The sequence below is a fragment of the Poecilia reticulata genome, linkage group LG20 (genome assembly GCF_000633615.1).
Source record: "Poecilia reticulata strain Guanapo linkage group LG20, Guppy_female_1.0+MT, whole genome shotgun sequence".
Taxonomy (NCBI): domain Eukaryota; kingdom Metazoa; phylum Chordata; class Actinopteri; order Cyprinodontiformes; family Poeciliidae; genus Poecilia; species Poecilia reticulata.
Genome location: NC_024350.1, coordinates 18,035,630 through 18,060,542, shown reverse-complemented (window position 1 = coordinate 18,060,542; position 24,913 = coordinate 18,035,630). Strand labels below are relative to the sequence as shown.

General features: G+C 40.7%; 1 protein-coding gene across 2 annotated transcripts in view; it reads right to left on the bottom strand.

Annotated features, from left to right (window-relative positions):
• Positions 1 to 24,913, bottom strand: part of cdh6 (cadherin 6) — a 244,375-nt gene that overhangs the window by 48,805 nt on the left and 170,657 nt on the right. For both annotated transcript variants that reach the window (XM_008396406.2, XM_008396405.2), the window contains one exon: positions 1,498 to 1,876. In XM_008396406.2, the coding sequence (XP_008394628.1) occupies positions 1,498 to 1,734 (237 nt within the window). In that variant the 5' untranslated portion in view covers positions 1,735 to 1,876. The remainder of the gene's footprint in view (positions 1 to 1,497; positions 1,877 to 24,913) is intronic.

The following is a 24,913-nucleotide window of genomic DNA, read 5'->3' as shown; positions in this document are numbered from 1 at the left end:
AAAGAAAGAAAGAAAGAAAGAAAGAAAGAAAGAAAGAAAGAAAGAAAGAAAGAAAGAAAGAAAGAAAGAAAGAAAGAAAGAAAGAAAGAAAGAAATGTACTTGAAGAGTTGGACTCTTTCAAAGCTTATTTCTCGTAATATTTCTTCTAGTATTATTTTTTCTTTATTCTGCTGATATTATGACTTTATTCTCTTAGTCTGGCGCTGATGATCCATCTCTACACAATACTGTCAATTTTTCATTAGTTAATAGGAAAAAACGCCACATTTCCACATATTTATGAAATTATTCAGCAATTATTTTCTGAATAACCCAAAGTTAAAAGCAGAAAAAGGTAGAAAAATGTCTCAGCTGAACCAGAGACGACTACAACCAATATGTTTCTTCTTTTTTTACATTTTGAAACTAAAACCAACAGTTGTAAATATGCAAACTGTTTCAAAGTTTAAGACGAAGCGCTTGCAGACGAAACGAGCTGCTGCAGCAGCAGCTGCAGCTGCTGCAGCTGCTTTGCTGACGGGAAGTTTGGCCTCCAACAAAAGAGCTGTCAGATGAAATAATGGTAAGGATTATAAAACTCCAGAAAGCAATTCAGCCGAGTGATGCGAAGAAACGATAGTTGTTCCCACTCAGCTGTGTCTGAAGTTCGGAGCCGGCAAAAATAAAATACAAAAAAATAAATAAAAGGGATTGTAGAAATACGGAGTAAGGAAGACATCAAAGTGTCGAGGCTCGCACAGTTAAGACCCGATATTTACACTCACTTAATAGAAGATAACACTGCAAAAACACATTTTTGCTGAGTATTTTTGTGTAGTTTCTAATGGAAATATTGTAGTACACTTAAAATAATTAAAAAATAACTTACAAATAACTTTTCAGCAAGAAGTAACAGCTTTTAAAAGTCGATGAAAAAATACTAATTCCACTAGGTGTCAAACATTTTTCCCATGTTTTAATCACTCAGCATGAAAATGGCTGCAAACAGATGCACAGGTATACAACCGTACATCTTTGAAAAGCATTAGTAGAGCCTCCTGCACAGCCAACAAGAATGCAGCAAGCTGTTTCTGGATGGTAAGTCAAGAACAAAACTCTCTTTTTGTCCAGCAGCCATTGTAAAGCGCATACAGCAGTGAAGCCAGCTGACCAAACATGCTGGAGCTCAGCTTCGGTTGCTAGGCAACAGCACAGCGTACACGGAGTGCGACGTGACAATCAGGAGATTTTTTTTTAAAATGTTTGAACAAAAACATGAAGTTATCGCCAAAAAAAAGGCTGGATGTGTTTTTTTTAGATTGTTTTTGGAACCATTAGAGAACGAACCAGAAGCACAGAAATGTACAAAAGTAGAAATTTGCATAATAGATCCACTTTAAAACAAATTTATATGTTATTTTTAAATTAAATGTAAAAATAACAAATGTTTTTCACTTTATTTTTAAATACAAAATGAAATAAAAAGCTGCACTAAGGGGAAACAGGCAGAGCTTTACCTTCCCCACGTACTGCATGTCCGTCCCAGTATACTCCTCCAGCAGAAAGAACTGGTTCCACATCCAGCCCCGTTTGGAGCGCCGCAGCGGGACTCCGTTGGCGTCCTGACCCCTCAGCCCCGCCGGCCCTCTCCGCCCCCCTGTAGTCCTTCGCAGCGCCCTGAGGCTGTAGCCCGGGCAGCTGAGCTGGACCACGGCCCACAGCATCATAAGAGCGCAGAGCCTCCGCCGATCCATAACCGCAGCAGCAACAAGCCTCAAACCGCCCCGCTGGTCCGCGTCCGCCGCTCCCTGGTCAGAGGCTCAGCTCGCCTCTCATGCTGCGATCTGCTCAGGCGGGAGGAGGCAGGACTCACGTTGGGCGGCGGTCAGTCGGCGCCTGGAACGGAAACACAGGAAAACAGGCTGTTAACGCAAGAAGCAGCTTGAACTCAACGCTGATGGTGAAATTAAACAAAAATCAAGTTCAAAAGACCAAAAAGTATCAGCTTGTCTTCAAAAAAGAAAAACAAGATTAAGTATTTTTGGTTAGTTTACAGTGCAAATATCTTCGTACAATCACAATAAGACAAAACTAAATTTCGAGTAACTTTCCATCAACAAACAGAAGCTTGTTTTAAGTCAATAATTCCTTAAAATTGATGTAAAAACACCAATTCCAGTGGCAGATTATTTCACAAAATGTCTTCTGAGGTGAAAAATGCCCCAGACTCAATATTTACATCCATACGTGAAAATGTCTGCAGACAGATGCTCAATTATGCAGCCGTGCATCTTTGAAAAGCATTAGAAGAGCCTCCTGCACAACAAACAGGAATGCAGCAAGTGATTCAGCAAGACATTTGTCTTTTTTCCAGCAGCCATTGTACAGCAGTAAAACTAGCTGACCAAACATGCTGGAGCTCAGTTCGGGTTGCTAGGTAACAGCGCAGTTCCTAATGGGAGGTTTTTGAAATGGCTCGTTTTCCAGACACCAGAAACCTTGAACTTGTTAAAAAATGCTTTTAACCTTAAATATCAAAATGTTTGAAATGTGAATTTTCATAATATTTTCCTTTTAAGGAGTAACTAACCTAAAACCAGCTCGCATTTCTTGCTGGAAACTTACTCGTAAGTTAGTTAGCTTAGCTGTGTCTCAATTAAGCTAAGATATTTGCACAAGAAACAAGACCAAAAAAAAAAGGTAAGATTTTGTGTTTTTCTAATGTTGATTTAGAAATCCGGGGCTGCACAGTGGCGCAGTTGGTAGAGCTGTTGCCTTGCAGCAAGAAGGTTCTGGGTTCGATTCCCGGCCCCGGTCTTTCTGCATGGAGTTTGCATGTTCTCCCTGTGCATGGTGGGTTTTCTCCAGGTTCTCCGGTTTCCTCCCACAGTCCAAAAACATGACTGTCAGGTTGATTGGCCTTTCCAAATTGCCCCTAGGTGTGAGTGTGTGTGTGTGCATGGTTGTGTGTCTCTGTGTTGTCCTGCGACAGACTGGCGACCTGTCCAGGGTGACCCCGCCTCTCGCCCGAAACGTTGGCTGGAGAGGCACCAGCACCCCTCCCGACCCCACTGAGGGAAAAAGGGTGCAAGAAGATGGATGGATTTAGAAATCCTTAAAATTCTTCAGATTTCCAGTTTGCCTCTGAAAAATCCCATGATTGCACATTTACTGCGATCAATTCCAGCAGCATTTCTCAAAGCATTTCCTTTATGTTAGGCCGTCTGCTCTCTCTTTATTTATCATGAAATATTAAATATTTAAGTCAAGGCTAAAGGGAAACCTGGGACAGAAACGCTGAATCCCATCCAGAAGCTCCGTTACAGATCCAGGTTCTCTGACAGCTAGCTGACTGACGGCCGACTGAGAGCCGCATACTGGATAAATATCAGATTAGACGCTTTTCCCGTCAGCGCGTTGGACTTACATCCTGTACAGCTGAATTAAACCCTGAAGCTTCTGCAGCGAACGGCTTCATGTGGAGCCCGGCGCTCCGTCCGACATGTTTCACTGACAACAACAACCAGAACTAATCTTTGTAAGATGAATCTGAAGATCTAGATGGTTGAGACCAGACGGTAAATCCAGAACTAAAATTTGTATTTCACCTGACAGTCTGTTAGATTTGGTTTTATTTGGGAGGAAAACTGCAGCATATGTTGCATTTTTAGCTGCTGTGATTCTGTTTCTCACTGCACTGAGTCACATGGACCGATTCAGAAACCTGTTCCCCTCCTGGCCTGTGGGGGCGCTGCACCAAGAACCACTGAAGGAAACGACGTAAAAACCTCTGAAAACACTGAGTGCAACTTCCTTCTTCATGAAATGCAAACTGAAATAAAGTGGTGCCAGATTTTAGTGGTTGTAGGATTTCCAAAGACTCGAGGTCCATTTCTCTCACTTGTGCTAGATTCACGCGTTTGTTTTGGTTGTATTTACCCAGAATGCCCTGCGCTGTAGTCCACTTCCTGCTTTTGGAGCGGGTCGTTCACATCTGAACTGCACCAGAGTTCACTTCAACCGAACTGAACCGAGGTTTGTAGGCGGAACAGAGTTCGTACAAGTTCAGATATTAGATTATTTCACTTATAACATTTAGGGGCACACTAAAAAAAATAAGAATAAAAAATTTTATTGATAAAATTAGGAGAAAAAAGTTGTATAAAACTAAAGTTGAAAAAAATGCAAAAATAAACTCATAGAGAAATAATTTTACTTTGTGGAATAAACTTTACTTTATATTACAAAATAAACAGTTTAATTGTTTACTTTATAAGTGAATCTTTAGTTACAATACTGTTATCTAGTATTATGATTTTCTAAAGGTGATATTACTATCACTAGTAAAAATTACTATTCTTGTACGAGTTTATTCTCGTAATATTTGTTTTTTCCTAGAGTGGCTCTAACATGAAACAAATATAAACTTTCTCATTAAGGAAATACTCATGTAATGTCTTGCTAAAAGTTACTTTTGTTTTATTTCAGGTGTACTAACGTATTTGCAGTAGAAACTAGATGAAACTACTTGGTAATATTTTGTGTTTCTGCAGTGCAGCTCCCCTCCTCTCTCTCTCTCCTCTTCAGTGTGTCTGGCTCTGCTCCTGCATGCAGCTCAGGTACTTCATTCATGTCCGGAGACGTCCTTCCTACATGCCCAACACGGCGCGGCCGGACTGAACAGGCGCGATACGTTGGAAACGCTCCCCAGCCGACCCGCTGATAACCCTCCTCCCAAACCGCAGCCGAGGAACGCCGGCGGCCTGGAAGCCGCCCAACGTCCAGGAATAACGAGAACAAAACGAAACACATGGCCGCCTCCCAGACTCCGTCCTGCATCATCCATCTTGTTCCACGTCCTTCTTCAACATCTGGCCTCAAACCGTCATTACTTCCTTTATCTGCGCGGGAATCCCACGGCTAACGCAGCTTCTCAGTTTGATTTTTGGGCCAATCAGGATTTCCTCTGCAGAGCTGCAGCTCGCCATGAAAGCAGGGAACTAGTTACCAGGACAAACATATTTTGTACAAGTCTGTATTTTAATGAAATTGCAGCAATTTGCATCATATCCTGTTGAAGTGGCAACAGAGACGACAAAGAGAGAAACCTCAGCAGCAGAAATCCTCTGAAGAAAAAAAAACCGTTTGCAGCTTTTCAACTCTCCACTCAAACACAATGTGAGAAACGCGACTTTAATCACTGCAAAAACACAAAATATCACCAGGTATTTTATTCTAGTGCAAATATCTTAGTTCACCTGAAGTGAGACAAAACTAAATTACAAGTGACTTTTCAGTTATAGGAGTGAATAATTCCTCAATGTTGATGAAAACGTCCTGGTTCCACTCAGATTATTTTATTTATTATGAAATAATCTAATACTTTCTGATTAGACCCTAATAAGAAAGTATTAGGGTCTAGAAAATAAAAATTAATTATTCTTGGAATTATTAAATTACGAGAATAAACAGCTCTGCAGAAAAGATCATAATATAAGAAAGTCACAGAATTACGAGAAAAGTCAAAATATTTTGACTTTATTTTCGTGTTATTTAAACTATTCTATTTTTTTACTTTTTCCTTGTATGACTTTATTATTTTTGTATTTTTTGTACTTTATTTTCGTGGATTTTCAACTATTCTATATGAATTTATTCTCATAATTTTACAACTTTTCTATCATGTTTCTTCCAACTTCACTTAAATTTTTTTATTCTCGTATTTCTTGGACTTTATTCTCATGTTATTTCAAATATTCTACATTTTTATTTACGTAATGTTACAACTTTATTCTTGCACTTTCGACTTTCTCTTTCTGTAACTTTATTTTCATAATCTTATTTCATTTATTTATATTCATATTATATTTATTTCTTATTATGGCTCTAATATCTCATCAGAGGAAAATGTCATAAGTGAAATAATCAGAATTAGTAATTTTTTTGTTATCCAAATATTGACTGAAAACAAATTTCTCTTTCCAGCTGAAAAGTTTCTTGTAACTCAGTTTTGTCTCATTTAAAGTGCACTAATCCAGACGAAGCATGTTTTTGCAGTGCGGAGCCGCTTGTCACATCTCCACAACAGTTTCTTCTCGTATCTAAAGAAATCTGTTAGCGCCGAGAAGAAAAACCAACAAGCAGGACAACCGCTGAGATTTAAACTCGCAGACGCCTCGCCACGCCGACTGGGACAGCTTTGTACCAACTCCTGTTCAGGGAGGGGGGAGGTTTGATGTCGGCGTCTTTGTAGGCCGTTAAACAAAACAAGCTGCATATTTCACCGCCGTGCCAGTCTGTCAAGCTGTTTACAGCGGTTCAAAACATAATGGAGAGTTTGATGCACTTGAGCGTTTTCAGCTGTTATTATGGCTCTCGTTTGTTCCTCCAGCAGTGATTTTGAAAGACGTTTTGACTGCCTTTGTTTACTTCACACCCACAAGCCCCATCGCAGAGTTTACCAGGGGCACAAAGTCCAACGGCACCTAAAGACGCTCCAGTCGGGTTGTTTTTTTTCTCTTCTGCTGCTGCTCCAACACGCCCACTTCAAGCAGAGTGGACCTCCAGAAAAACTGAAACACGAGATACAAAAGAGAGAATAAAAGAGACTCAGAGCAGTCACTGGTGGCAGTGGGTTTAGTTTTTCTTTTAGTAACCGTTCCACCGCTTCACAGTATGAACGTAGCCTCTATAGCAGCTGTGCTGCAGCATCTGACAAGGGGTTTCCAATGCTAAAGCACAGCTGCTAGCTGCTAGCTGGTGCTTTCGGCAGCATATTACTGTAAAAATCTTCCAAGTGAAGAGAGAAGCAAAAAAAAACAAAAAACGTCAAGAGTTTTATCCCCCAACTCAATGTCTGCAATCATGTAAAAATGACTGCCAACAGACGTGCTGTTATACAACCGTACATCTTTGAAAAGCAGAAGCGGAACCTCCTGCACAGCCAACAAAAATGCAGCAAGTGATTTCTGGATGGAAAGTCAACAAGACTTTTGTCTTTTCCAGCAGCCATTGTACAGCGCATACTGTGGTAAAACCAGCTGACCAATCACGTTGGAGCTCAGCGTGGGTTGCTAGGTAACAGCGCAGCGTCTGTAGAATGTGACTTAACATTTGGTAGGTTTATGAAACCGCACGTTTTCCAGACACCAAAAAACGTGTGGATTGATGTTTTTAAACTTTTGTTTTTTTTTTATAAGCAGCAGAAACCAAAATGGAAATACAAAAACACACAAAATGTGAATTTTGCATAATAGGCCTCCTTTTAAACGAGAACCTCGACAAACCAGTCAAATCGTGGCGAGTCGCACATCAACCACCGTCACAAGGTCTGATGTCATCCAGATGAAAAGCAGAGTATTTCACTTATACTTTTTGAGGAATTATTTACTTTTTATTGCTAAAACGTTACATGTAAGTTAGCATTGTTTATTTTAAATTAACTACAATTTCTCCACTAGAAATTAGACAATAAATACTTTTGTGTTTTTGCAGTGTAAAGGTTGCTGGTAGCACTTCTGATTCCCGTCTCCTTTGCTGACCCCCAGTTCTCGGCGTTCTGCCCTCCAGATGCAGAAACAGGAACTTCAGCATTCAGGTGCTTAAAGTCAGACCATCAGATGTAGTTACCGTGACAACGCTAACGGGGGGGAGAGAGCAGCCGGTTTGAAGGAGAGTTAAAAACGTCCCGTCAGAGCAGCGTCAGCAGCAGCGGCCCCCATCCATTACCCGACCTGTCGTCCACAGGCAGTTACGGCTCGGCCCGCTTTCCCCTGAGGAGGCAGATTGAAGCCGGGGTGAGGTCCGCCGCCTCGCTTTTCCCCCTGCGCTGCAGTTTGAAGCTCCTCCCTCATATGCATTATCGCTGAAAGCCAGTCACTTTGCATGTGTCCTCTGCCTGAATCAGCACAGCCAGGGGAAAAACACGGACCGCCAGGCCCATCCGGAGCAGAAAGCAGGCAGGTATTGTTCTATGAATGTCTTTATCAGAGCCGATCAAACAAGACCCAGAAACTGGTAGGAAGATCAGCACGGCTTCAAGTAGCCGCCCAAAAGATTAATAAGAAAGTATTTGGTATGTAGAAAGTATGTAAAATGTAAAAAACTTACATCATCAGATGGACCAAAATGAGAAAAACTCACATCAGCAACAGAAATAAAGAAAATGTTTCCAGATTAGTTTCTTTCAATAAATAAACCTTAACAGAAACGGCAGGTGAGTCTGTGTTTGGTGAATCTTTGGTTAAAACATGTTTGTTTTTCATTCAGTGGAGAGAAAATCCAGAGATTTGACTCAAGTTAGAAAAGAAAAACTTTATAAATAAAATTACTCAAGTAAAAGTAAAAAGTACAGAGCAGTAAAAATACTCATAAAAGTATTTTTTTCTAAACAGTTACTCAAGTAGATGCCACCTAACTCTACAAATTACAATGTATAATTCTCCAAAAAGAAAAGAAAATAAATCTTACCAAGTATTTTTATCTACTTCCAGTACATATGAAATAAGACAAAATTAACTTATAAGTAACTTTTCAGCAAAAAATATGATTTTAATTTAAGTTAGTAATTTTGCCAGACATTTTAACTTGCAAGATATTTTTTCCAAAGTGAAATAATTAATGGAACTAGAGGTTTTTAACATCAATATAAAGGAATTACTGACTAAAACAAGCAGCTGTATCTTGCTGAAAAGTTACTTGTAATTTAGTTTTGTTATTTCAACCGTACTAAGATATTTGCATCAGGTTTTTGCAGTGTTCACACTGGAACTGGAAGATCATTTAAATATCAAAAAACAAACAAGTCTCTGTAAGCAAAACTGAGCTTCAAAATAAGAGCCCAAAACACCAAACTGAACCCTTTTACCATCAGTTTTCTTACTTCTTTGGTGTTTTTTCTCATTTTTAGTTCTTATATAAATCTAGACCAAAATACTCAGTAAGATTTATGATTTTTTGCAGTGTGTGTCATTTTTCCGCCAGTATTTTAAACCTACTGAGGTTTTTTTAGCTCCACTTCTCCCAGGTTTTGCTCCAGTTCCACAAACTAAATATTTAGTATGTCATTTTCTCAAGCTTTATAAAAAGCACCATGTCTTTAACTCAGAGGGACAGAAAGACGTAAACGCAGATCTGAGCAGAAGTTGTTGAGGATCCCAGATACAGCAGCAAACGGCTGCAGCTTCCCATCCAGATTTCCTGGATGGATTCTCCACTCCTGGCTCTTTTTCTCCTCCTCCAGCTCCCAGCACACTCGACTTTATGAATTTAGTTAATTGACGCTGCAGAGGAGCGTGTGGGACTCTGAGCTATCGATTCGCTGTAGGGCTGGTTGGAAATACCAGCCGGTCTCTGGGGCCGACCCAGGAAGCTTTCCACCGCCAGTCCCTCCGCCGCTCCGCTTCGCTTCCCACAGACTGCTTCATAATGTCACAGTGGAACAGCTGAGACGCCGACCTCTGACCTCATCTGTAAGAAGCGACGATGTATGGCGATGTCAGCTGAAGCTTTCGTTCTGCAACGTCACAAAATGTCGGTGAGCAGAAGAAGCTGGCGGAGGATTTTCTTTTGACCCGGATGGAGACGATGCGATTTCTCAGGAAGGACAAAGATAAAAAAAACTGCAAAGCAAGTAATTCTGGTCAAGTTTCTGCTGAAAACATCTTAAAACTGACTTTAAAGTAACTTTTCAGGAAGAAATGAGAGCTTGTTTTCAGTTAAGGTTGATTAAAAATACTATTTATAAGTATCACAATAAGCAATAAATCAATTAAAAGCTTCATGATTTCCATTTGCATAATTTTTTTTTACCAAAAACTGGATGATAAAACTATTTAGCCTCAACTGGAACAATTTTGTTTACATAATTTCATAATTTATTTTGTTTGTTTTGGATTTTAAAACATCTTCTGGTTCCAGATGTTCATCAGCATTTAAACTTCACTGATCTTTCAAAGTGTGTTGTTGACTTATTACCTTGTAGTACCGTATTTTCCGTACTATAAGGCGCACCGGATTATAAACGCTTCAGTTTGGGTTGCCAGTTTGTTCCATCCTCTATTATTACACATCTACATTTGTAAAGAAATGGTCCCGAGTACTTTATCTAGTAGGCTGTCCCAGTCCTTGTTTCACTCACGGTGTTGCGATATTGTGCCCAACTGCATTCTGGGTAACACAGACCAACAGACACGCTGCCACCGCAGTCTCTGTCTCTCTTCTCCCGCCCCTCCGCCCCCCTGGCTTTAAATGTATTAACAAACTTTATTAACAAACCAGCGTTCTGACAACTATCCCAGCATGCACCGCGCGTTTCTTCTTCTATGGGGAAAATGAAGTCGGCGGCTGCTTACCGTAGTTGCTAGACCTGTTGTGGCTCAAAATTGGTCCATATATAAGGCGCACCGGGTTACAAGGCGCACTCGTAAATAACCTCAGAACAACAATATTATCGTTTATTGAAATAACTTATGGGACAATTTATCGTTAGATCTCAATGAAGTTTCCCCGTTAGCCGCAGTTTGATTAAAAGTCAAAGATAAAAATTAATCCCACTTTTTAGACATTTTTCCAACCTTTAATATAAATCTAATAATTTGGAAGCAGCTTAAAAACGACACAGCTTCATTAAACGCCTCCGACATGCATGTTTGTGTTTCTCCACGTCGGACAGAGATTTCCCCATAACCAGGATTTGTTTTACGCGCGTCAGTCGCGTTTGAAGAGCCTGGATCCAAACCGCCTCTGTAACCATGACGATCCCATTGAAACGGAGAGGACGGACGGCGTCTTCCGAGTGGCTCCAGGCGGGTTTTTTTTAAAAAACAGCCTCAGGTCTCATCTTCCCGCGCCGCCGCCGTCATAATGAAGGTGTGTAATAGAACATGACACCATAATTATATTCCCCCAGTTAAGAGCCAGTGTTTACAACCAGACGAGGCTGCCTGTGTTTTCTCCCTCTTTGTCTCGCCTTCGCTTCATATCATGTGCCGTTTGATTGCATAAAAAAAAAAAAAATGCTTGATGAAAAATTGAAAAAAAAAAAAAAAAGTAAATTGCTTTAAATTGCCTGTCACAGATTGTGTTGAGTTGGCACGGAGCAATAAGACTCATGCAATGTGGAGATTAATGTGTCTGCTGCCAGTTTCTGAACGACTCCTGGCTGGGAAACAAAATGGATCAGAGCGGTTATTTATTAAATGTATCTATCGGTCGCATCGAACCGCGACGCGTCAGGATAGAGACGGGGACGATACGAAATGCGTTCGTCAATACATATTGGATCTGGCCGGCTAATGGCCTTCCTGCTGCATGAAACCGCACTGCAAAAACACAACGCGGGAGTAAAAACAACGGCGTGTTAGCCCCACTGCAGATACGGGAGAGAAACGGGAGTACATTCATGCCAAAAACATTCAGAATTTTGGGATTCATCTCAGAAATGTTCTGGAAAAATAAAGACATTTTAGTTTGAAAAGTTGATGGAAAAAATTTAAGAGATTAATCTATAATTTTCTAGAATAAATTTGAAAATTTAAAAGTTTTAAAACTAAAAAAATGCTTCCAGAAAAACTTTGACATTTTGAGATTAATCTCAGAAATTTTCTAGAAAAAACTTGGAAACTTCAGAGTTTGAAATGTCAAAAATTCACTAGAAGAATCTCGGAAATTTTGAGAATAATTTCAGAAATTTTCTAGAAAAAACATGGAAATTTTAAAAATTTTAAAAGTAAAAAAAAAAAATTCCAGAAATTTGTTAGGAAAAAACTCACATTTTTCGAATATTCTTAGAATTTTCTAGAACAAATGTGGAATTTTTTTGAATTTTAGAAATGTTCCGAGTTTTTAAAGTCGAAACATTTTTGACTTTTTTGACATTTTTGAAAATTTTCTAAATAATTTCTGAAATTTATCAGAAAATTTCAAAAAAAAATTCTAGCAAATTTTACACAAGAGTTTCAAAAGTCAGAAACTTTTTACTTTTCAGTCGACACCTTGTGTTGATAGAAATTTAAACACTATTCCTCTTCTACTTTTGCCTTTTTTTTTCCAGATTTGCATGTTTTTTTCTTTTTTGGTTTGGCTAAAAACGGCTAAAAATACCAGAAAATAAACAAAAATATAAACTCTTCCATCAATATCAAGGAGTTATTCACTTAAAAAAGCTCCTTCATCTTACAGAAAACTTACTTTTTGTCTTATTTCAAGTCTACGGAGATATTTTCAGAAGAAACTAAACAAAAAGTACTTTGTAGAATTGCATATTTCTGCAGAGTTGTTTCACAATTTATTACCATGTTATGTTTTTTATGCTGTAAAATACTGTAAAAACAAAACAACATAAAATGTCTTGTTAAAGATAAAAATGTAATCTATCAGTGGAACAAGAACATTTTCATCGATATCGAGGAATTACTTACTTAAAACAAGTTTACTTCTTGCTGAAAGGTGATTTGTAAGTTAGCTTTATGCTAATTCAACTGTATCAAGATATTCTCACTAGAAACTAAAGAAATTTGTGGTAAGATGTTGTGTTTTTGCAGTGTGTGTCTCATTTTCCCCCAGTATTTTAATCCTAATCAGGTTCTTTTAGCTCCTCTTCTCCCGGGTTCTGCTCCGGTCCCACACCGCCGAGCGAACCCCCCGCTAACGAGCAACACGGCAGAAAGCGCCCCGGCGCGCCTGTTGAGCCGGAGACTTCCACGGCAACCCGCAGAAACCCCCCCTGGGTGCAATTAGAAGCGAGAAAGGAGAATGTCAGCCAGGGGTCGAGCGAGGGGAGAGACGGGGGAGGAAAGCGGAGCCACAGGTAACTTCGCTGATGTCCGGAGGAGTCTGCAGCAGGTGGATCCATCCGCCTCGTCCCGCCGGTTTGATTCCGACTCCGTGTCGTTTCATGCAGCTCCGACCCAAATCCAGGGCTTCCCATTTGTCTCGTTGCCCATGTGGGTTAGTGGTTCACAGCGCAGCTCCCTGCTGAATCCCGCCCAAAACTCGGCAGCTGGATGAACTTTTGCTCCACAAATCTAACAGGAATCTGAGCAAAAACTGGATCGGAAAGCTAATAAAGTATAAAAATATTCCCAACGGGTTTCCGTTTCTGGGAATACATTTTTCTGGGAACAAATTGCACCATGAGTTGTTGCCATAAATGATAATATTGTTGTTTTGAGACAATTTTCAGGTGATATAATGATAATAATGATAAGAACACATCATCAACGACCAATAAACTTTATTTTCTAGAACATTTCACTGCAAGAACACAATCTAAGTAGCTTTGGTCCATTTTATTAACATGTTTAGTTTCCTATTTAAAAAAGCAACAACGATGTTCATTTGCATTTTTAGACGTATTTCTAACACAAAAACAAACACAAAAAATGCTGCAATCACAGGAAAAAGGGGCAGGAAACTGAAAACTCGCTGCACAAAGCATCGGTTTAAAGAAGCGAAGCCTTGAATATAGGCGACTGCACTGTTAATGCGTCACAAAAAATGTTTTCAAAATAAAACTCACAGCTTCATATATCCTAACAATACAAAGTATTTAATGTGTTCATGTATTTTGATACACGTTTCAAAATATAATATTCTTCCCTGGAAATTTTGATGCTTCTGAAGTTATTAGTTTCTCCTAAACTTTGCAGCTGTCAATACAAATTTTCTTTGTATATTTGAATATTTTCTTCCTTGTAATTTTTTAGTTTGAAAATTCGTAGTAAGATTTGAATATATTTTGTAAAGGAAACTCTGTTAAAGCTGGTCAGAAGTGGAGCCAATCTGTTTCTTATTACAGCTTTTACCACAGCAGGCGACTGGAGACAAACGACGCTTTTAAAATCCTGAGTTGGGTGTCAGTTTATTAGGTCTTCAAATTTCTTTTAGCATCCTTGGACTCAGTTTCTCAATTTCTGACATAAAATGACTCATCGTGTGAACATTTTTATTCACTCATCGTGATTTTAGTGGCCTTTCTGATTCAATGGAAACACCACAAATGTAAAATTTAGGTTTTTTTCGACACGTTGACAAAGTTTTGCGCTCATTTGTAATGGAAAAGCAGTTAATGAATGAATGAATGAATGAATGAATCAGAACTGGAGCAAAACTAACAGGATCATTGAAGAGTTTTTAGTTACAGTTCTTGGCACAACTTTTCATTTTCTGAGGCGATCTGGAGACCGACTGCGCTTTTAAATCCCTGGGTTGAGTGTCGGTTCACTGGGTTTTCAGATTACAGCTCTGATCACAACTTTTGGCTAATTTCTTAACTTTCATGGACTCTGTTTCTTTTTCTCCATTTCCTATATTAAATGAGTAATTCTGCCTGTGCACAAATAAAAAAGTACATTATGATTTACGCCCTTTGACCTTTGGCTTAGCATAAACTCATCCTGAAAAACGTCATTAAAGACGTGCTAATAACCAAACGGAGGATATTTACCCGCCTGCCATGAAGAAAACCCAACGTTTGTCTCTGTGGCTGCTGCTCCAAAATATGCCTCCAAAACTGATCGATACATTAATATTGATCTTTTGTTTCGCTGTGTCTAGACGCAGCGTCGCATTGTGTTGGAAATGATTCCCCCCACGTAAACAAAAGGGACTTGACTGAAAAATCTAACAAAATTCAGCAAAAACAAGCCTCATCATCATCATCATAAAACACTGAAACTCTGTGATGAAACTGGATCGGATGGGAGGAAAAGCACCAGAGGATTATTCATCCAAATTAGGATTCAACGCAACAAACACTGGAATTTAGTAACTGGAGCAACAAGTCCCCCCTTTCTCTGCTTCTAAATTACACATTAAGATTCCCAGAAAGACACGAACACCGAAATGATCCCAGTTAACGGATGTTATTGCATGTTCAGGCACAAAGAATACCACACCTGAGGACGGGAGGAGGAATCATTTGAATTGTTTTTGCAGCAAAACAACGAGGGACAAACCAAAAGCTACTTTAAACATGCTAACGGCTAAACGCGCAGAATCTGGAGTCATTTTTTACCGTCATGGGAATAAAATGAGATTCTACAGTTACAGAGAGAAAAAACACCCTTAGCAACAATTATTCTCAGCGTGAAGGAGGAATATTACTCCACTTTTACTCCAAACAGGCCGATTTCATCACAAATATCTTCCAGGATTTGTGGTTTAGCTTCTAGTGCAAAGAGCTTAGTACACTAGAAATAAGAGAAAGTAGCTTAAAAGTAACTTTTCAGCAAAATACGAGAGTTTAAGTCATTTAACATTGATGAAAAGTACAAGCTGATTATTTTAGTTCAAACATTAAGCAATTATTGACTTAAAACAAATTCTTATATCTTCCTAAAAAGTTACTTTTGTCTTATTTCATTAAAAATGTTTGTAAGATGGCATTTATTATGACTTGCACTGCAAAAACATAAAATCGTACTTGGTGTAGTTTTTAGTCAAAATATCTTAGCACACTTTAAAAAAGACAAAACTGACTTACAAGTAACTTCTCAGCAAAAATAGGAGTGAAAAATTGCTTATAGTGATAAAATATTTCTAGTTTTACTGGCAGATTATTTCACTTGGGACAAATTTATTGTTTTAAGCAAAAATAATCTGCCACTTTTTCATCATCATGGAATTACTGACTTTAAACAAACTCATATTTCCTTCTGAAAACTTGCTTATAAGTTAGTTTAGTCTTTTTTTTTTATATCTGCACGAGTAATTAGACCAAAATGACTCGATAAGATGTTGTGCTTTTGCACTGAAGTCCATAAATCCCAGTTTCTCTCCATCCATTTGGATCAACAACTTTGTCCCGGATTAAACCGCCTCCTGGGAATCTGCAGGACGGAAACAAGAGCCTGTCCCTTTAAATGGACGACGGTATTCCAATAAATTATCTCATACTGTCCCTGTCAGACGTCCTGCTCCAGAGCTCACTGCAAACACATTAGCTCGCCTCGCTGCCCAAATGCATAGCAAATAACCCATATAAATCACACAATCTAGGCCAAGTCAATGGGAGCCATTTTGCCTGTTTTCTAGTTATTTCCTCAGCAGAGCTTGCATCACTCAGCTCTTACAGCCATCGACGGAGTGGCCTACTTTAGGAGCCACAGAGGGTTCCTGAAGTAACCATTCCTCTTGTGCGCTTGATTTTATGTCTGCTCAGTCTGGACTAAATTGCAGGCTGCCAGCTTTCCGCTCTCGGCTCCGTCTTCACGGTTTCCCCTCGCCTGTCAGTTTGACAAAAACAAAGATGGGGCCTCTATGAACTCCGGTGTTTACAAGGGAGTAACAGGCCAGGTGAAGAGGAGGCTCTTGGCTCATTTTGAAAAAAGGTCTCCCTCGATCCGCTCTGGTGCCGAAGCAGGAGGATTTCTCTACATTAAAACAGCAGAATTCAATGGATTTTACTGAGCCGAAACCAAAAATCTTTAATTTTTTAGAAGAGCTACGAAGATGTTTTTGTTCCACCACAACGAAACAGAAGCAACTTTTACATTCAGAAGCCATAAAGATAAACAACTTTTCATTTTCCTCAATGGGTCGCTCAATAAAAACATGGACAACACTTTAGGGGATTCTTATCTGCGTAGATATAACATTTAAGCTAACATTAGCATTTCAGCTAATTTTGTCATAAAAGTTAAAGTTGACTTGCTAAATGAATTTAGTTAAGTTAATGTTAACTTACATTAAAGTTAATATAGCTGCTATTCCTACTGTTGTTGCTACCATAATGATAGCATTGTGCTAGGAAGATAATGATAGCAATTAAGCTAGCATTACCTTTTTTTAGCTAATTTTGTCTTAAAAGTTGAAGTTGACTGGCTAAATGGGTTTAGTTAATGTTATCCTACATTAACTTAATGTTAATGTTGCTACAGTAATGCTATCGTTATGCTAGAACATATTAGTATTTAAGCTAACATTATCTTTTTAGCTAATTTTGTCTTAAACATTAAAGTTAACTTGCTAAATGGATTATATTAATGCTACCTAACATGAACCAATGCAATAGCATTGTAGCTAACATTAACGTTTTAAGCTAATGTATAAAAAGATAAAGTCTGCTCCCTGAAAGGATTTCGTTAATGCTACCCAACATGATATTATAATCCAAAATGATGGTATCGTTTAAGCTAGCATTAGCAATTCAGATAATTTTGTCTTAAAAGTTAAAACTGTTAAGTTTGTCAGTGTAAAACCAACATGATAACAATGGAAATTAAGCTAACATGAGGTTTTTGGGCTAATTTTGTCTTGTTGAGTCACTGAATGGATTAAGTTCATATTAAACGAATATAATGACAGCTAATTTTAGCTAATTTTGTCTTAAATGCTGAAGGTGACATGCTAAATGAATTAAGTTAATATTACCCAAAATGCTAGCATCAACAAACATAATGACAGTAATAACCTTTTTAGCTAATTTTGACGTAAAAACTTAAGTCGACTTACAGAATGGATGAAGTTAATTTTACTCACCATCTGATTGGCTGATGTAAGTTCTAGCTTTGCGCTACACTGCCCCCTACAGGTTTGGAGTGTTTAAACCAACGCTTAGTGGCCGATTTATGCAGGTTCATGTTGATGAAGTTTCCTGAAACCGATCCTGAGTGTAAGACATTATGGTTTGTTAAACAATTTACCTCACCAACATCGGAATCGGTTGATATTGGTTAATTTTTAACATATTGGTATCGGTCCGATAAATAAAACTGGGCTGATATTAGTTACAGACATTTATTTTCATCTTGGTAGCAAAGGATTATAGTTTTTGGTTTTTTAACGTTTCAAACGTGTAATGAAATAATAACAGCAGCAATAGTAATATCGGCTATTAATATCGGCCCAAATATTCAAATCGGTGCATCCACAGTAGAGAAAGAAACAGATGCTCCTGACTGTCTGGGTTGTTTCATTAAAAAGCTTTTTGCTCTCGGTCAAAATGGTGGAGCAGAGGCTCATTTTCTCCACGCAGGTTTGGACTGGGCCATATTTTAGGCGGCTGATGTCTTTATTTCAGCTGCATTGTGCGTCGACGTGTGACAGTCGTGTTTGTTGCCGTCTGGCGGGCGGCTGACCCGTTGATACAGTCGATAAAGCGCCTGAGTGGAGCGCGGCTCCTCCTTCGTGTAATTGTCACAGCGGGGACGCCGAGGCGGACGTGGCAGCACAACTCCTCTGCTGATTTTCAATTCTCCGCGCCGACTTTGACCTTTCGCGCTCCCCCAATCAATGCATCTGCTTCCACAGACGCACGGCTCGTTTACAAAGCAAACGACGCGGCTGTCCGGGCGATGGGGGGCAATATTATTAACTGATATACAGAAATAACAACCTTTAATTAGAAGGCTTGGATTGGATGTTATTCCAGCTCCGGTCTTTTGACTCCAGATTGAAAAAAGAAAAAAAAAACTGACACGCCTGACTGCACCCGGGAAGCAAACACTGATTTGCATGAAGTCGGAGGCTCCCATCGCCACCAGTGTTCCCACAAAGGCCGCAGTGGGGGGAAAGCAGAGCTGTCATTCAGCCTCCCTCTCTCTCTGCGCTGGTGTTGGACCAAACGGCTGCTGGTGACCAAACATGTGGTCCGGCGCAGCAGAGCAAACAGGCGACGGCTCGTGTGCAAACGGACGATTGAGCCGTCTGCGGCGCCACCAGGGTACCAGGCGTTATTAATCATTACACGGGGGACATTTAGCGAAATCGGACCTCCATTTATTAGCCGTGAGTGCAGGATAGAAGAACCGGCGAGAGGAGATAATGACTTTAAGCTCCCATTTAGACAATTAATTCCCAGAAGTGGAGTGAAGCAGAAGTCTGCTGTTCGTCGTGTTTATGTTGACACAATTTGAAACCATAATTCAGGACTGAAGGTTCATTATTCGGCACTAGAGCCGGAACAAGAGGTTTCCGTAAGGGAAAGTAATAGCATTGTGCATGTGATAACAACAAATTACTGGTTTCTATTGGGGTTGAGAAAGCAACAGAAAACAGATACTGACACATAGATACAACTGCAAATATCTGAATAAACCTGAAATAAGAGAAAACTCATTTTCCAAGTAGCTTTTCAGCTTGTTTTAAGCCAATGATTCCTTTGTGTTCTGGTTTCACTGGCAGATTATTTCACTTTTATTTCACATGTTGTACGTGAAATTATCTACTAGAGAAACTAATACTGTTTTAAATCAATGCTTAGGAATTATTGACTCAAAACAAGCTGGAAAGTTATCTGTAAGTTAACCTTTTTAAAGTGAACTCAGACATTCGCAGTAGAAACTAAACATAAATCCTTGGTACGATTTAGTGTTTTTGCAGTAAAGTGATAAATAAACTTCAGTCGTTCGTGTTTTGCTGCTCGTTTCTGCTCCAGCAGGTAAACTTCAGTAAAGTTGCGCCTCGTCTTACTGACAATCAGGAGCTAAACTCTGAGTTTTCTCTCCCTCGGTTTATTATTCCTGACGGGAAACGCAGAATGAAGCCCAGGTTGTTTTTCTCTGCCTGTAATGAGGAACAGAGCCCTGATTGATTTACGTTAGCGTCCGAATCCCGAGCCGCTCCACGGCCTCTGAACCTCGCAGTGCACACATCTTTAATCAGGCTCGCTTTTCCCCCGGATTCCAGATTGTTTGTAATTACCAGCCTCCTCTGGGGGCGGGGATGTTAGCTTAACAACAGCCGCAACCTTTCAGGTTAAAGAGCGGCGCTGCAGTCGGCCATATGGGCTCCGGGCGCGGAGGACGCCCGCTGTCACAGCGGCCGCCTTATCAAGCCACCGGTTTCTGCTTCCATTTCACACCTGGACTGTTGCTGCTTTCAGATGCTCGATCAGCAGCGACCGGTCAAAAACAGGGTGTCGCTTCCTTCGCTATCTGCCGCCGGTCCAGCTGAAGCGGCGCAGAAAAACAATCGATACGGCATTAAGGCGTCCGCAGAGGCCGGCCGGAGTTGAGCGGCAACATGGAGGGGAGTAATCCCACTGCGACGTAAACGAACGGCTCTACGTGAAACGTTCCCGCTGCCCCCCCGAGGTCGGCTTTTCCTTCCTCTCCTCCTCGAACCTTATTACACTTCCTGAAAGAGGTTAGGAAAAATCTGCGGCCTACACAAAACATGAAAATCACATTTCTGCCACAAGAATGATGAGAGTTTAGTCAGAATGAGGTTTTTGTCACTTTAAATCCAAACAAGCTGCTCAACGTTTACACTCGCATGTGCAAACAGAAGCGCAATTACGCAGCCGTACAACTTGGAAAAGCAGAAGTGGAGCCTCCTGCACAACCAACAAGAATGTCAACAACTAAACGCGTGTTTTCCAGCAGTGGTGATGCTAACAGACATGGGGGTAAATTAAATCTTACTGAGTATTTTTGTTTAGTTTCTAATGAAAATATCTCAGTACGTGTGAAACAAGACAAAACTAGCTAACAGGAAACTTTTCTGCAAATATTAGGAGCTTGTTTTAAGAAAATAAATCCTTAATATTGATGAAAAAGTTGCAGTTTAAGGAGTTATTTACTTAAACAAGCTCCTTTATCCTGCTGCAAAGTTACTCTGTTAGTTTTGTCTTGTTTCAGGTCCATCAAGATATTTTCTCTAGAAACTAAACAAAAATACTTGGTAAGGTTTTGTGTTTTTGCAGTGCTCTGCTATATAAATAAATGCATTGCTCACTGACTGATGATACATGAGAGAAGAAAACAACACAAATATTTCTCTCTCTACATGCATCCAGACCTGAAAAACGCTGAAATCAAATTCTGTCTCTTTCCAGACTGAACAGGAACTCGGCTTTATTCGGAGAATGGGGGGCATTATGTTTCCTGCCACGGATGCTTGATTGATTCTTTTGCACAGCTTGTATGCTGCACATTTGCATTTACATTCCCAGAGCTGCCTCTGACAGAAAAGGGAAGGCTTTTGTCCCAAAGTCCCGCAGAAAACAAAGGCGTTCTTATGAGGCGGCCCGAAGAACAGCCCCTGATTCTCCGTCTCCCGGCCCGGACTTAAATACTCCTCATTCCTTTCTCATTCATTAACGGCCCCCCCCCGCCCCCCCTTCAACCTCAGCGCCAGGCGAGGTGAAGAAATACCTCGCAAACAAAAAATAAAGCAGTCAGACCAGGCATAATGATTGCTGAAACTGTTTACTAATACTGCTCGGCTTTATTACAGAGTGCCAGGGTTTCCATTACTGCAAACAGAGAGAGGCGAGGAAGAAGCAGCAGCAGAGGAGGAGGAGGAGGAGGACAGAACAGAAGGGAGGGAAACTGCCAGCATCCGATTAAAAGAAGAAGAAGAAGAAGAAGAAAGGAGAGATGGGTTCAGTTGATTTACGCCTTCATTACTCTACCCTAACTCTGCTTATTGCAAATCATGATGCTGCTTTATGAGCTGAATCCTCTACGACGACAAGGACGGGAAGACGGCGCTTCAGTCTATAAAGCAAGCATACAGGAACCGCCAAGCCACTCATCCCAACGGGGAAGAAGGAGGAGAATGAGGAGAAGAATGAGAAGGAGAAGAAGAAGAAGAAGAATGAGGAGAAGAAGGAGAATGAGGAGAAGAAGGAGAATGAGGAGAAGAAGAAGGGAGGACATGTTTGTGGTTTCTCTGACCAAAACCTCAAACATGGAGCTTCACGTCAAGCTAACGTCCGGTAAACGGCGCACATCAGTTTTAATAAAACACCTTTTGAGAAACATGTAAGAACGACACAGTGAAATGCAGCAGGCTGTTCAGTTTTTATCATTTTGAATTAAAAAGCGTCACGCAGACAACGCCATGTTGTTTACGCTCCATGCTGGATGCTACAGCGCTAGCGCCGACTAGCCAGAACTGTAATTTGAACTGCCAAAAGCTGAAATTGTGACAGTAAAAGTCAGAATTTTGGGAGTAAAATTCTGAATTTTGAGAAAAAAAAAGTCAGAATTTGAGAAAGAAAAATTGGAAACCTGAGAAAAAAAGTTAATTTTGAGCGAAATATAGTAAAATGTTTGGTTATTATAAATTTAAACAAAAACGCGTCACGCGGACGACGCCATATTGTTTACGCTATATGCTAGGTGCTACAGCGCTAGCGCCAGCTAGCCAGAACTGTAGTTTTTGAGCAATGAGTGACATTCATCCCTTTCAGTTTGAACTGCAGTGAGGAAATGAAGATGAGGAGGAAGAGGAGAGAAAAAGTTTGTGTTTGTGTAGCTGGAAACGCTGATCTGGGCGCTACAAAGAGCTATTCACGGTTAGCATAAGCGTCAAAACGTTTCCTCAAATATATCAGAATGGTTTGTTACAAACACTTATAGATGATTCATTGCAACTTTTATCAACAATTAATCATCTTTCAGTTGGTTTTGGCTTCACATTAGCTCCTGCTAACGGTGTTAGCTCTAGCTAACGGTGTTAGCTTTAGCTATTAGAGCAAACAAGCCGCCTACGTTAGCTTATTCTGCAGATATCTTGTGTTTTCGTTTGATTCCTGGCGTTTTGTGGGCTGGTCAGCGTCCAGCTGGACTTCCTGTGTTTCGTTTAGAGGCTGATTTAAAAGTAGGAGCTTGTTTTAAGTCAATAATCTCTTAATATTGATTAAAATAATGTACGAGTTCAACTGAAAGATTATTTCACTTAAAACATTTTTCCCTTGTAAGTCAAATAATCCTGCAGTGGAGCCAGTATTTCTTCATAAATACTAAAGTATTATTGACTTAAAACAAGTTTGTAAATCTTGCTGTAAGTTAGTTTTGTCTTATTTCAAGTCTTCAAAGATGTTTGCACAAGAAACTAGATAGAAATACTTGGTAAGATTCTGTGTTTGTGTAATAAAAGCCTGAATTAGCCGCGTGGTGGACGTCACAGGAACGTAAAGTCTAATTAATAACTTGGAGAGCCGATGTGTGGAAGTGAAACCTGAGGGAAACTCGCCACCTTTCCTCAGACCTCCTGTTTGTGCATTTGAGTCAGAAAGTGGACATATGTATTCAGCTGCTGGCTCATCACCCGGCGCACAGAACGATGTCAGAACCTGACCTGCAGCGGGAAATGCAGCGTGCTTCTCCTCACGCTCATAAATAATGGACGTCAGCGAGGCATCTGTCAACTTTTCCTGTCAGCCCCGTTCCACACGCGTGTCAGACAGCGCCGCGTTGCACCGCCCTCCCCCCGCGGCCCGGTTCCCACCCACGCCGCCTCGGTCAGGTCTGATGACTTACGGGTCGGCGTACCGACCGCCACCTCCTCCAGACGCGCTCGCCGCACACGCAGACACGAACTCAATCACCGGGAGAAAAAGAGCAACCCGCACACCGAAGACCTGCCTGTGGTTCGATAAATAAAAGCGGGAAAAATAATCCGTCCTGCTGTCCATGTAAACACACACACACCTCCTCACGAGGTGGCAGGGAGCAGTAAACACACACCTCCGCTGCCTTAACGTGTTTGTTGACTTAAATCTGTCAGCGCCCTCTCAACATTAAACACTGGCTGGGAGTTCCTGCTAAACATAACCAGGGAGGCTCCTCACCGCGTCTGACTGTCGCACCCGTCCACATGCACTGAAAAAACTCAATGTTACCAAGTATTTTTACAGATTCTACTGGAAATGCCTTCATACACCTGAAACAAGACAAAACTAACTAGCAGATAATCTGCCAGTAAGACAGAGGAGCTTGTTTTAAGTTGATACTGATGAAAATATTCTGGTTTCATTGGCAGATTATTCCACTTATAACATGAAGAAATTAAAACTGTTTGCAATAAAAACAAATTTCAGCCGTTTTTCGTCCAGATTGCTGCGTCCGGCTTCATCCGGTGCAGAATCATGAGGCATATCTGACATCAGAACCGTCATCGTTCAGACTGAAGTTGGGTTTGGGTCACATTTGGCTGCTGTTTGAATGCAGCCTAAAGGTTTCAGGGCTCCTGACAATAACACATATTGCTGGATGATAAATTAACCCAGAATTTATCGCGATAAACGATAATGCAGGATCACATTCTCAAAGATCAATAAACTTTAAAATGTACCAAACATTTAACGCTGGACGTTTTAAATATTCAGAAAGAATGAACAAAACGTGGAGTCTCCAAACAAAACTGTCCTGGTTGAGGCCAAAGACTTTCATCATCCAGTTTCTGGTAGAAAGAGCAAGACGATAAATCCTTCAAATGGAAATTATTGAGCTGCTTCTGGTTTTTCACATAGATAGTTAGGGTTAGTGTGGAACAGCTGGAAAGTCTGACGGAAGATCAGGCCGCACCTGGCAGCTGGTGGCCCAACCATCAGACTGAATTACAGCTCCGATCGATTGGACGGTGAGTGGCTGACGGACCGACGGCCCGGTCACAAAGCTCCACACTCAGCCGACCTGCCTCGGGTTTGGACGGTTCCCCCCGATGCTGCCGCTCCGAGGAGCCGCCATGCTAATGAGCGCCACAATGTAATTAATACAAGTGGAATGTTTAATGCAGTTTTCCCATTTCAAAGAAACTCCGCCGGCATCTTCCCCCAACAATAGATTGAATTCTGCTGCGTTGCCCCGAGGCGAACAATAACCCGAGTTTGACGTCGCCTTCATTCGATCAAACTCAATTAAAGACAAGCGAGAAGAACTACGGCAGACGGCGAGGCTCAACTCGGAGTCTCCTGCCCCGCTTGTCTCCGGCATCCATCAGTAACTGGAGGCCTCGCAGACCCAAACCACGTCCGTTTGTCAGTCTGTCATGAGTTTGGCGGCGGCGGTGACCTTTCCACAAAGGGGACGGGTTCCTCCTGCCGGCGGAGAGACGGCCGCCTGAAACACAAGCCTGATGTTGTTATTGCTTTGTGTCCTTCCCAGAGGAATACGCGGTCCCTCCGCGGCGCGCTCGCTTTGATTCGACAGGTAGCGTTTCGGTCTACCAGGACAATGAGCCGTCCTGATGATCGGAGAG